The 13,747-nt window shown below is 47.7% G+C and overlaps 1 protein-coding gene across 8 annotated transcripts in view; it reads left to right on the top strand.

Moving 5' to 3' along the window:
• Nucleotides 1-13,747, top strand: part of CTIF (cap binding complex dependent translation initiation factor) — a 248,619-nt gene that overhangs the window by 66,745 nt on the left and 168,127 nt on the right. For 6 of the 8 annotated variants that reach the window (XM_081148374.1, XM_081148370.1, XM_081148371.1 and 3 more), the window contains exons 3-4: nt 1,844-1,891; nt 6,654-6,725. In XM_081148374.1, the coding sequence (XP_081004500.1) occupies nt 1,844-1,891; nt 6,654-6,725 (120 nt within the window). The remainder of the gene's footprint in view (nt 1-1,843; nt 1,892-6,653; nt 6,726-13,747) is intronic. The other 2 variants (XM_081148375.1, XM_081148376.1) reach the window with 1 other exon arrangement.

Below are 13,747 nucleotides of genomic sequence, written 5' to 3'. Positions count from 1 at the left end.
GTTTCTCTGTCACATCCATGTTTTTCTCTCTCCTTTCCTCTCTCTAAAAAATCAATAAAAAAACATATTCTCGGGTGAAGATTAAAAAAATAATAAAAGTTTAAAAGGTAAAAATGAAAAAATAAACATGTTTATTGTGAGGCAGAGTATGGAAAACACTGGTAACGTCTGGATGCATTCCTTAAACTTTCTGCATTTTCTGAACTTCCCTAGAAGAATGTGAGCACTGGGCAGGTCCGCCTGTGTGCTGCTGGCCAAGGAGGGACATTTCAATCCTGATCCCACCCCCCACTCCCTGTCCCACATACACCCCACATACACAGCTGGGGTACAGACAGACTCCAGAGGAGGGCACAGCTGTGGACAACTCTAAGCAAGGCCAGGCTTAGAAGTGTCTACATAACACATTCTGTAGACATAGCCTTATGGGAAATCTTTCTGCTAAAGCACTTTTGATTGTTTTTATTTAATCTGATGACTATTTTAAATGGAAGCCAAAAACAAAGAACAAAAATAACCGCAGAGAATGTCCCCGTCTGCCTGTCTGTGGTGGTGTTTTAATGTTTCTGGGAGAGGAAAATTGTTAAGAATCTTGGAAACCTTGAGAAAGCTTGAGGGAATGGAGTGTTGTTCTTCAGTTGGTGAGGTCATTTCCTTAGGATCTGAGATGACAGTTGACACTCAGGAGGAAAATGTATGCTTGTCCAGTTGGGTCCTCCCTACCTCTCCCCCAGCACCAACTAGAAAGATGGATGGATGGATGGATGGATGGATGGATGGATGGATGGATGGAAGGATGGGTAGATGGAAGAGGAGGGGAGGGGAAAGCAAGTTTCCATTTCTTTAGATGAGCAACCAAGAGAATGTATGCTCCAAGTTTCCCAGTGCTTTTAGAATAACATTTTAAATCACACACCCCCACACATGCATTTCAAGAGTGCCTGCCCTCCAATGGATCCCAAGTCCCCAAAGGCATATCCTGAAAGTTGTCCTCACTCTGTGCTTGGGTGTAGGGGGGGATTGTAGCCCCATTCTGCAGAAGAAAAGACTGAGACACAGAAACAGGAATTAGCCAAACCGCACTGCCAGTGATGGCTGAGCTGGGCCCTGGTGCTTACCCCTTCCCCACCTACTTTAGGTTCCCTGCTGGGTACAGGCTGTTGGGTGGTTAATATATTTTTCCCCCTATAGAGTGAGACGTAGGACTCTGAATCTCATTGACCATTAAACTTTTGTGGAAGAAATTTGGATGTTCGAAGTGGGGCAAGTTTGGCACTTCTAATGTTAGTGGGTGATCTTGCGGATCATCACCAGGTGTGAAATCAGTGTTCACAACTCGGGCTGCCCATTGGAATCGCTCAGGAAGCTTGGACAGGCCCCACCTCAGAGTGCAGTTGAATTGGGAGGGGCCAGGGTATTGCATTCTTATCAGCCCCCATGTGACTCTGATGTCCACTAAGGTTGACAACCACAGCCACAGCAGGGCATGTCTGTCTCCACTTAGGGGTACTTTCCAATAAATTCTTGTCGATAAGTCAAATAAAGAGCCAGTGAGGGTGAAGCTATCTCTGATATTCCTTTTTGATGCTGTCAGGCACTTAGCAGTCCTGGGTTTTGTTGTAAATGCAAGTGACCTTTCAAAGGGAGAGGCAACCCTGCCCGTAGGGAGGCTGGGATCCAAGTATTCAGATTGGCCTGACGTCTCCTTCTCACAGTGTTTTTTCTTCTCTTTTTCTTTCATTCTGCCTTCCCTGTTCCCTGATTCCTCATCCCCCCTTAACCTATCCCTTCATTTCCGCTGGCCTTTGAATCTCCCCACCTCCCTGGCCGTCTTTGCTCATAGGAGGAAGCGCTCAATGGTGGACCACCCATGAAAGGCTTAACAGAAGAAGTGAGTTTAAGGGGAGCTGTGGGGTGGTTGAGCATGGGGGACTCATTTTATATTTTCCCCTTATTTTAAAAAATAATTTATCTTTACTTATATAAGTACTATAGGCATACATTCTCATGGTACCCAAGAATTCACATATTACCAATAGAATCTCCCTTAGCCGCTGCGTCCTTCCACTGCCTTACCCTACCCCCATCAGATTGGTGAGTTGCTTCCTCACCTTTTTTTATGCTTTTATCAACATATATATGTGTGGTGTGTGTGTATATATATGTACATATGTGTATATATATGTATATATATATATAATATGACTTATAGAACTATATTATTTTAAATCATAAATTATAACAGATTTTAATTCTTTTTAGTGTGTGAAATATTTTAAATGTCCAGTGACAGCAGAGACTAGTAGGATGGACATCTCCTTTGAGTACAGAATAAACACCTGTACTCCGTTTATAAAATATTAACCCTGTGCCATCTTTGTTTCAGTTTTTTAAATAAAGAAATAGATTATAATAGCTATGGTGGAGACCCCAAACCATATGAACTTGATGTTCACTGTTCCCATGTATAAAAATGTCCCACTTTTCCTGCCTATTTGTGTTCCATGACCTTTTTCAGGGGAAATCACCTTTACCACCCCACCCCCCAACACACACACACACACACACACACGCAAGACTCACTCCTAGCTGTAAATTGGTTTACCTTGGAGAAATGCTCTGTGTGTGGGAGTCAGGCATGGAGGTGGTGTGGAAGAGAGTGTTGGGGTGGCTGGGGGAGTCTCTCCACCCTGGAATCATCTCATATAGGTAAGGACCAGTTCAGGAAGGTCTGTGTCTGGAGATTTACTAGGGCCCAGGGTAAGGAGGTGGTATAGCTACGGCCTCAGAAGAAAGCAGACAGCTTTGAGAGTGGAGTCCCAACAGAGGCAGGGAGGAGCTTTGGAAAAGGGAAGGGAGAGCTCCCAGGGTTTGGACTGGGAAGAAACACTTTCCCAGTGGAGGTGATTCAGACAGCAGCGGAGGGGAGGATGTTGCTTGGGGCTGCTGCGTGGCTGGCAGTTGGAGGTGGGTTGTCACACACACAGCTTGCTGGAATAGGTGTGGTGACTCACACTAAATTCCTCCCCCAGGGGTCAGGAAAGCTCTGCATGGTTGGACCACATTCCCTCCTCCAACAACTTCATCCAGGGCCATGTCTCTACCCAGCCCTGGCTGGGCCTCTGGGGTGGGTTTCTGCGACTTGACCATCTGGCTCGCTTTCCTTCATGCCAGTCAGCCCCTCGCTCACTGCTTGTCTGTACCGTGCTCTCAGGCCCTCATATCCATCTCTGCCTCCACTCTCAGTGGAAGCCTGAATGTTGCATTCCAACCTCCTGACCGGCTTCCCCCCAGGCCAGTTCAGCCTTCCTAACAGGGTGGCCCTTCTCTTCTGATCCTTTCTATCCAGGAAAAGTCTCTGACTCCTTAGCCAGAAAGTCACGCTTCCCACAGTCTGCCCCTGAGCTGACTGGCAACCCACCCCAGGCTTACTCTTCTCCAGGAATCTTGGCTTCCCCCTTTTCCTTTCCTGGGCCTCGTCTGTGAAGGGAGGTGTGGCAGCCACATACCGAATGCACTCGGAAATGGATTCTGGTTGGTGGATAAAGTTAAGGATGGATTTGACGAAGCCAAGCCGTCTCATCAAAGCTTGGAACTGCTCTAGGAAAGCCTAACCAGAAGGGCAGGGTTGCCTATGGCCATGTGTGAGGCTTTGGCCTCCTCTATGCATGTTGGTCCAGGGGAGCCATCCTGGCTTCCCAGCCCCACCCTGCCAGGGACCATACTGAACCTCAGACGAGGTGCACCCATGCGCAAGGCAGTGTTCTAGGGGGTGTCACATCAGCACTATGCGCTAGGGTTGGAGTGTTTGGGACACCTGGAAGAAGGAAGCCTTTCTCTGCAAGGCTCTTATAGGACTAGACAAGATCTAGTCTACTCCATGGCCAGTAGTCACTGCGTGCCTTGGCGTCCCCAACCCTGTCAGCCAGGCCCCAAGCAGGAAAGAAGCCACTCAAGTATATAAAACAGAGGGATTGTTTTTGCAGTAGTTTAAACATTTATAGATAGATGGATATAGATACCTATATACATATATAGAGTGGAGCAAAAGTGAATTAACAGTTGTGAGTATGTGAAACAGATTATTCTTGTATTATTATTTGTTAATTATTGTATTATTTTCCATGTGAACAACTGTTAAATCTACTTTTGCCCCACCCTGTATGTATATAATATGTATGTGTATATACACACACATATGTGTTACTTTCTATTTTGAAATTATTTTAGATTTATAGCAGAGATGCAAAAATTGTACAGGGCATCCCCATGAACCTGTTTCGTCATCCAGCTTCCCCTAATATGAGCATCTTACGTAACCACAGTACAATGATCAGAACTAAGAAACTGACATTGGTACAATGGAACTTTATTCAGGATTTTACCAGTTGTTCCTCTAATGTCCTTTTTCTGTTCCAAGATCCAAATTTGCATGTAACTGTCATGTCTCCTTATTCTCCTCCAATCTGTGAAACTTTCTTGGCCATTTTTGTCTTCTACGACCTTGACACTTTTGAAGAGTACTGGTCACTTATTTTGTAGAAAGTTCCTCAATTTGAGTTGCCTGATGTTTTGTCCTGATTAGATTGAGATTGTGCATTTTTGGCAAGACCACGTCAGAAGTGATGTGCCCTTCTCAGTGCATCGTATTGAGGAGTCCAGGATGTTGGTATATTTTATCATAGACAATGTTATCCTTGATAACTCAGTCAAGGTGGTGTCTGATGGATTTCTCATTTTTTCCTCCCCCCGCCATAATAAATATCTTGGGGAGATGCTTTGAGACTGCAAATACCTAGACAGGGAATTCAGTCCAGGGAGTGATTAAAAAAAAAGCTAAGCAACTAAATAATCCAGAGATGAGAAACTGTAGGAAGCCATTACCACCACTAGACCTGAGGCACAAGGCAGGAGATGGTGTTGCCAGAACCAGGGATCAGGGTCATGCACAGAAGGCTATATGGAGAGGGCTAGAGCCATGAAGGAGTCGCAGTCACTGCTAGTAATGCCACCTGAGGCTGGAGAAGGGGGGAAGGGCTTCTTCCTTCCTCCTGTCTCCCATTGGCTGAACCGAGCTGATCCAGGAACCTAGGAGTCACAGTTGGCAGGGATCAGCCCCTCTGCAGTGCAGAGCAGGGATGGGCAAGAAATGGATGTGAGGACCAGGACTCTCCTGGAACTAGTGTGCCACCTTTGCCATCTCCCTCAAGCTGTGCTAATATGGTAGCCACCAGCCCCATATGGCTGGTCCAAATTGACATGTGCTGTAAGTGGGTTTCAAAACTTAGTGTGGAAAGAAGAATGTAAAATACCTTATTAATAAATGTTATGTTAATTACCTATTTGAAATATATTGAGATAAATAAAATATAGTATTAAGTTTAATTTGATCTTTTTAAAATGTGGGGACTAGATCACTTACAATTACATCTGTGGCTCCTGATTGTGGCTCTCATCTATGTCGGTTGGATAGCACTGCTCTACAGTACACTTGTGCTGGCCTGTATCATCAGCATTGTAATAAACTATCTTTCCTATACAAAGGTTTTGCCCTTGGCCCACAGTCAGGAGGGTGTGTCCAGCCAAGGTTTTATAAAACCAGGCCTTGAGCCATCCACACTCACTCCCAGTTTTAACCAATTGTGTCAGACAGAGAGAGATTGGGTATTTCTGCTTTCCGTGTATCACACAGGGTGTAGATCAAGGTCAATGTTCAACAGCCTTAGCCTATGAGGCTGGCTAACGTTTAACACAATAATAAAACATCACCACATAGCTAGATAGCGTCATACACAGGAAGGGCGCTACTGTTACTACTACTCCATAGCTCTACAGTGTTTTTATGGTTTACAAAAGTCCTCATCTCAACCTCACAGAGTTGCCCAGCCTAGCTGTCCCCATCTTATAGATGACAAAATGAGGCCTGGGAGATCACATGGGTATCAGTGGCTCTGAAATTTCTGGTGTATCACTTGGGAGCTTGTCAAATGCTGATGCCCAGGTCCTGCCCTCACAGTCTGATTCAGTGGGTGTAGAGGGGGGGTCCAGGGACCCCAGTGTGGCAGGCTTTGTGACTGTCATGCAGGTGGTTTTTAGACCACACTTTGGGGCACATCAGGCCTCTAAGTTCTTAGGGTAAGTGGTGGGTCTGGGCTCTGATGGCCAGTCTGGGGCTCTTCCCCCAATGCCTAGCTGACCTGTCAGTCCATAGGTCCATCATCTTTGGGAGCTGGGCATACAGAAAACCCACACACATGCTTCACCTCTAGCTTTGGCCTTGACATTGTAGAGGGCTAGCATGACCAAAGCTTGGCCGGGTAGTCCAACAAGGTGCCCATTGTTCAAAACTCAATGACCCTGTGTCATGTCTTGTTGACTTGGGAGTATAGCTGAATCTTCATCACTTCGGTGGGTGTAGGTGAAGGGAAATGATTTTGACTTTCCCAAGTATACACCAAAGGGTCACCTCCACTTGGAATTCAGAGACACCAGCCTGGATCTGCTGGCAGGGAAGGATTTGCTGTTGAAATGGCCAAGCAGGATTCTATACTGTCTCTGCCCCAGGAGGACAGGGCCATGTGAGGGGGGCTTGGGCTGAGTGAGGATGGGCCTGTGTGTCCTGCCATCACTGACCACTTTTTTCTCCCCTGCAGTGGACAGCAGACTGCAGTGAGCAGCTGGACAGCAGCTGTTCCTTCTCCCGAGGACGAGCGCCCCCACAGCAGGTAGGGAAGAACTCTGTGCTCCATCGGGGGCTGTCATATGTCTTGTCTGGGTTTCTGGGCTGGCCCATGATGGTGATCCTTGGTGACCCTCCAAGTCCCTCGTATACCCTCTGGTTATTCAGCTGTTCTTTCTGATACCTCATTGCTGCCTGTGGGAGACAGTGGGATTAGAGGCCAAAAAAGCATGGCTGTCCTGAGAAGCAGTGGTGGAGAGAGCAGTAAGTAGAAGAGGGGAGGGTGCCGTCTGCCCTTGGAAAGTTCTCCCTGAGCACCCAGCCCACAGTGAAGCACCCCTTCCCAAGAGCACATAGATTCATAAGATTTCTTTTTAGTAGTATCATTATTTATAGTAACAAACATCTACAAACAACCAAATGTCCATTGAGCAGAGAATGGGCAAGTGGTATGTGATATATCCTCACAGTGGAATATTATTCAGCAGTAAAATGAATGAGCTGGAGGTTCACACATCCACGTTGGTGATGGATCCCACAAATAATAGGGCTCCTAGGGTTTGGTGCTGGTGGGGCACTTTGGAGATTCTGCTCTAGGTTTGCAGAGGATCTGAAGGGGCAGACTGTGGAGGAGAGGTGTCAGAGACCCGTCCATTTCCCTCAGCCAGCCGGCTGTCCTCAGACCAGGGTCTTCTGTGTGGGTTATGTGGCCAGAAGGGAAGGAGGCAGCAGACCTTTCAGAGTCGTCCCTGGTGACCCCTAGGCTGAGAGAACCATTTATCCCCACCCCCAGCCCAACCTCACACTGCATCTGTTCAGAGAGATGAGGGCAGCCTTAATGGGCACCTGCAATGACTTGATCCTGACTTCAGAAAGCTGACTGGGGTCAGAGGGAAGGCTACTTGGCCTGAGTGTTGGTATGGTCACACCCCCAGTGCTGTGTGAAGCTGCCCAGAGCCAAGCACAGCTCAGCAGGCCAGAGATTCAAGGGTATTTGCAGGATTGATTTCCTGTAGATTCCTCAGCCAGGGGGTGTTGCGGAGGCTCTGGTGGGCCTGAAGCATGGCCCCTGCCTTCATGGGCTCTATTACTTAGAAGGATAAAATAATGTGTAAAAGAATGCCCACTGCAGGGCAGGAGATGCAAGTTTCCAAAGGGTGACCCAGGCCTCAGGTATCCCAGAGTTAAGAAGCCTGGCAGGCCCAGCAGAGGAGGTGGGACTGAGTAGGACCCCCTCGATGGAAGGCCATGGTTGGGACCTGAGTGTATATACCATACTGCACAGCGAGGGAGGAACTGGATAGAAACAAGGTCTCCTGAGGTCAGGAGAACTTTGGTTCAATGCTGAAAGGCCTGATATTTAGACGTTTGTAACTCAGTTAATTGGGGTACAAACAACAGAACGATGTAAACCGGATGGAAGTTTCTTACTCTCTCAGTACAGCCTGGCTGGGTACTCGGGGCTGGCATGGCAGCTCAGCAGCATCAGGACAAGTTCCTTGCTTCTCATTCTCTGCTATCTAGGACGTCGCCTTTGTCCCCATGGTCCATGATGGCTCACGTTCTAGTGGAAGCCCCACCCTGGGCCTCTGACAGAGGAATCAAAGCTGGTCAGGATTTCTTAAGTGCAGCTCTGACGGGATGCTGCTGGCCCATCCATTCTTCAGTGTCCCTTCAACCTGATCTACTAGATGTAGGAGCACTGGACCAGCCCTCAGGGACAGCTACCAGCCTCACAGGCACACCTACTGCCTCGCCACTGCACCCTCTCATCCAGGCAGATCCTCTCCCTAATTCATGGTGTGATCAGGCCATTCCTTGTGCATCTGCCTGTACCCTCAGCCAGCTGGTCAACCCAAAGATGGGAACTAGGGCTGGTTCTGCTTCCCTGACTGCCCTGGCCTAGGGCCTTGCACACAGTAGGTGTTTATAATGGTGCCTGAGTTGGCCCAGATCCAGTCCATACAGCCAGTCCCTAGTGGGCCCTATGCCTCTGGCCACAGCAGCTTTGCTGAGCTTTCTGAAGTCACTGAGATGATAGGGCAGCTCTACTTCCCCACATTTGCCCATGAGGGAGAATTAGTTTCAGGGGGAAACTGAGGCTAAATTGAGACTGAGGTAGCTGGCTGCTCTGGCACTCCCCCTGACTGCCCTACCTTGGCCACATGTGCCCGGGAAAGGTGGGTAGCCAGAGGATGCGGACATGCTGCATTCTGTCCAGAAAGCTCTGTATAGTGGGTCACAGACCATGGAGGGACCCAGGTGCAGGCCCCATCTTGGGGATCAGTCATGCACTGGGCTTATTTATTTTATTTCAACTAATGTAAAAACAAAAGAAACAAACAAAAACAACTTTGCATCCTCTGCAGCCTTTTCGAGGCACAAAGTGGGAGCAACATAGAGTAGGCTGGATCCCAAGAGATGGGAGGAAGGAGGGTCAGAGAGACCAGAACAGAGAATGGGCCAAACATAGTCCCGAGGAGGCCTGTCCAACTGCCAATAATTGGGATCCAGCTGTATTGAGGACTCTGGCATCCTGGCAGCCTGTTTCCAAGAGTCCTTGTCCTTCACCTTGTCATTTAGTTAGGCAGATGAAATACAGTTTTCACCTTTTCATCATATTGGGGGAAATGCATGGAGATGATTTAAAGGAAAGCACCTGAAATGAGAGAGTGCAACCCAGTGTAGTTAGAAAACATTTCAAGGTCCTGGCATGGGGTTTAGCATTCAGGAAAGAAAGCTGCAGGCATATGAAGGTTGTGTAGCATCAGGAGCAATCAGCTCTTCTCCATCTGCATGGTGGAGCCAAGGAAAGGAAACTACTGTGCACAACAGAGGCAGGGCCTATGATTAGACCTTGGAAGGACTTCCTGACTGAAGGGCTTGGCTGGCAGTGTTGGCTGTGGAGCAAGGTGATGAAACCTTGTTGGGAACCTAATGAGCACACCTCTTTATCAGATGGGTTCATGCAAAGTCCTGGGAAAGGTGGGGGTGTCAGAAATGGTGTCTCTGAGTCCTGGCCAACAGCCTGTGATCCCACACTCCCAGGAACAGGGCACTCCCCTCGTCCATCATGATGCCCAAGTAGCAAAGTGAAGCATCAAGAGAGTGTGAAAGAGCCTTGTCCCAAAGGTCAGGAGAACCAGATGTTCACCCAGGTGTGGCATGCCTTCCAGTGTCTCTTCTGCAAAGTGAGGCATTGGGTTACACAGACTTCTGAGCCTCTCTGGAATTTCTTTCATCGTTTACATTCTGTGTCTCCATGAAATAACCAGCTATATCCAAATAGCTGCTAAAAGCAACAGGAGGTCTGGATTTTCCAGATTTCTCTACTGTTCCCCCACTTACTCAGATTCCTATGCCAACCTGCAGTCTAGGTAAATCCTAGGTACCAGCATTGACTCTGACCCTGGAGATGATAGGTGACTGCAGAGATGAACCTCAAATATACTGCTTACCGCTGGCCCACAGAAAAGGGTAGAAGGAGCATCTGCCAGCCATCTTGCTGCCACCCAGTAATTTTACTGTTGGTTCAGTGCCAGTTTAGAAACTCACTGGTTAGTACAAATGATATCTTAGCAAAAGTGCCTAAATTTTTTAGTCAGCTTCTGTGGATATTTAAGTATCATGTATATGTTCATGGCACTATTCTCTATTCAGTCAGTATTTATTGAGCACCTGCTGTGAGGTTGGCAGACATATGTGAGCTAGAGCCTTATGGCTCATTAACTGTTTGCGGAGTAGAGGCTAGTTAACATGAAAGGCTAGAGGCACACATGTAAGAGACATCTTGACCACAGGTGTTGCAGCCATTGCAAAGAGTGGCCCTGTTTGTCTCTACAAGTAGGGAGATGTCTTGCAGAACATGAGACTTGATCTGTGCCTTTAGGAACAGGTAGGATATCTGACCAAATGGAAGGGAAGAGACAAGAAGATGAAGAGAGAAGAAATGATGTTAACAAGGACTTGAAGTTGGGGTGTTGGGGCAGGAGAGAGCACAGCTCAAGTAGATGGTTAGTGTTGGGTGTTACTAGAGTATTGGGGAATAAAGATGGTGAATGCGAAGGTGTTTGTGTGCTCAGCTGAGATGCTAAAACTGTTGTCTAACCCCACCGCTGTTTCTGCACCTTGTTTATCTTATATTTTCTCTGGTGTTCCATATAGGTAAAGTTTGTCTCCTTGTATCAGTCAGAATAGCCTAGGTAATGCTGCAGTAACAAACACCCCTGAATCTCAGTAACTTTAAATAACCTATTCAGGACCCGGCTTGAAGGAACAGTTGACATTTTAACCAGTCATCAAAACAGAGGGAAAAGAACACTGGAGGACTGTGCTTTGGCACTTCGGCGCTCCAATCTAGATGTAACACACATCACTTCCACTATGAACATGTTGCCTAGAACTGGTCACACAGTCCCACCCAATCATAAGCATACAAAGAAGCATAATCCTACGAGGTGCCTGGAATGGGGAAAACCAGAACTATTTGGTGACTAGCTAGAGTGATAGTCACGTTCTCCACCTCTAGTAGACACTCCCCAGAGGCCCAGAGGCTAGAGCTCACCTCTTCCTCCCTACATCAAATCCAGAGCTAAGCAGGTCTCCATTGAAAGCTAAAGGCCTCATGGACTCTCAGGATGACAAGCAGCTCAGAGGTCACCTGATCCAACCCCTCACCCTGCAGTACAGAAACCCCCTCACACGGCTGGACATTTCTAGTAATGGGGAGCCTAGTGCTTCAAAAGGCATTGCATTGTTAGGCAACCCCAGATAGAAATGTCTTTCTTTGATTTAGCCCCAAACCACCTTCTCGTAACTCCAGCTGATGGTTTTACTTTTAGTCCTTTTGCCCATGGCTAGTCAGTCTCTCCCCTAACAGTCCACTGTGGCAAGTCTGCCTTTTAATCCAAATATCCTCTTTCCCGCAGCTGTTTCACTCTGACATGGTTCACTCATTCCTTTGTTTATTTCTTTTATTCATTAACCCAATCAGCAAGCGATCGTTGAGGGCAGGCAGTGCTCAGAAGTCTGGGATGTGACACAGACTTCCTGTCCCATCCTGGGTTGCCCTCCTGGGAGCACTATAAGGACGGACTAATTCCTCTTACTAAGCCTCCCAGAGCTGAACACCACCCTGCTGGGATGATCTGATGGTGTCACCTCTACTGCTCTCTGCACACGAGCCTCTCTTTTCCAGAGGAAGCCAGAGGTGCCTTCTGGCTCCAGCTCACCTGGAGGAACCAGGATACAAAAGTTACCAAACCATGTGCATCATTAACTTTTACAGGGAGAACACTCAGCAATCATTCATTGAGTGCCTGCTGTAAACAATGTGAGCCATGTGGCTTGGTCATCTCCCTCAGAGACCCTAGAATCTACTTAGAGAAATAAAGACTAAAAAAAAAAATACTTTCTTGAGTGGAAAAGCAGCAGTTCCAGACAGTGTGAGAACACCAGGAGGAGAGGATTGGTGTCTGCAGGGAAGCTTGCATCTGACAGGGAAGGTCAGATACACAGGCAGGGAGGGTGGGGTGCCATGTTGTCATGGTAAGGTGATTGGACTGGGAACAAGGAGACCCGAGATCTCACCTCTGTACCTCTGACTTACTATTCGATCTTAGGTAAGATACATCATCTTGCTGTGAACTCAGTTTCCCCTCTGAAAAATGAGTAAACTAGACTTTTGTTAAAAATACAGACCTAGATTTCTGCTTCTGGGAAGATGGAATAGATGTTCTTTTCTAAATTCTTACTGCTATTACAACTAAAGCCCTGGACATTCTATATAAAACAACGATAAAAAGATTTTGAAAGGTGGAGAGAAGAAGCCACACCAGCTAGCAACCTTGGCACCTGAGCAATAACACAGTGGTGCCCCCCTGGGTTTCTTTTTTGCCGCCTATATCCAAGGCTTAGAGCTAAAGAAGTCAGTAACCAGGAAATGCCAGTGCACACAGATTTTTTAAAGGTCCCAGTAAAAGCCTGCCCTTGTTGGCAAAGGTCCATAAAAAGAACCACTTAGCAAGGTAGAAAACTTGTAGACAATAGCTGTTCTGCTTCAGCCAAATAGTACAGAAAACACTGTGGCCCCACCCACACCACGCCAGCAAAGACCCAGTGGGAGCCTGGACTTTCACCCTCTCCCAGCTGTGAAGGGTGCCCCAACCTCCCTCATTGGGGTAATGTCAGAGAAGGCCACGTAGGAAGATGCAACTTTCTCCCCTGCTGGCTTGTAAGGAGGCCCTTACCCACCCCATGACCTTATTGGAGACTACGTAGGGGGGTTGGATGTCCACCCCACCCAGAAGTAGTGAGGCACCCTCCCCTCCATGCTGAGATGTGTCAGAGGAGGCCTAATAGAGAACTGGGACTTCTGTTGCCCAATGGTAATAAGGCCACCTTCATGGCAGAGTCACTGGGGACCTGGAACTTTACCTCCACCAGCTGTAACGACAGTGCCACCCCTGGACTGGCAGTATTGAGGCTGTTACCCTCCTCCCCCTGCCAGAGTGGTATCACAAAAGTCAGTTAAAACAGAAGGTTTAAATAAGATTCAGAATCTCCTAACATATTACAAAAGTGTCCTGAGTGCGGGCAAAACTCACTTGTCATACCAAGAACTGGGAAGATCACAAACAGAGTGAAAAGATGATAACCAATAGATGTCAACACTGAGGTGTGAGGTTGGACTAGTATCTAGAATATATAAAGAACTCTCAAAACTCAACATTAAAGGGAGAAACAGGACTGCGGCGTAGGTAGCAGCTGTACCTGCCTCTTCCCACAACCACATCAAAATTACAACTAAAATACAGAACCACCATCACTCAGAGCCCCCTGAAATCCGGCTGAACAGAAGCCCCACAACCAGGGAACTGAAGAAGCTTCGAGACCTGTAGGAGGGGCGCAGACGCAGGCGGATTGGGGCCGAATCACAGAGACGCGGCCGAGGGCCCACACCTGGTGCCGCGGATAAACCCGGGAGGCAATCTCGGCGTCAGGGGTTTCCCGGAGGAGCGAGGGGTCCCAGCCCCACAGCAGGCCCCCAGCCCAGGGCTCCAGGGTCAG

The sequence above is a fragment of the Miniopterus schreibersii genome, assembly GCF_964146895.1.
Source record: "Miniopterus schreibersii genome assembly, chromosome: 10".
NCBI lineage: Eukaryota > Metazoa > Chordata > Mammalia > Chiroptera > Miniopteridae > Miniopterus > Miniopterus schreibersii.
The sequence above is the reverse complement of the archived record's forward strand: the minus strand, read 5'-3'. Positions and strand labels throughout refer to the sequence as shown.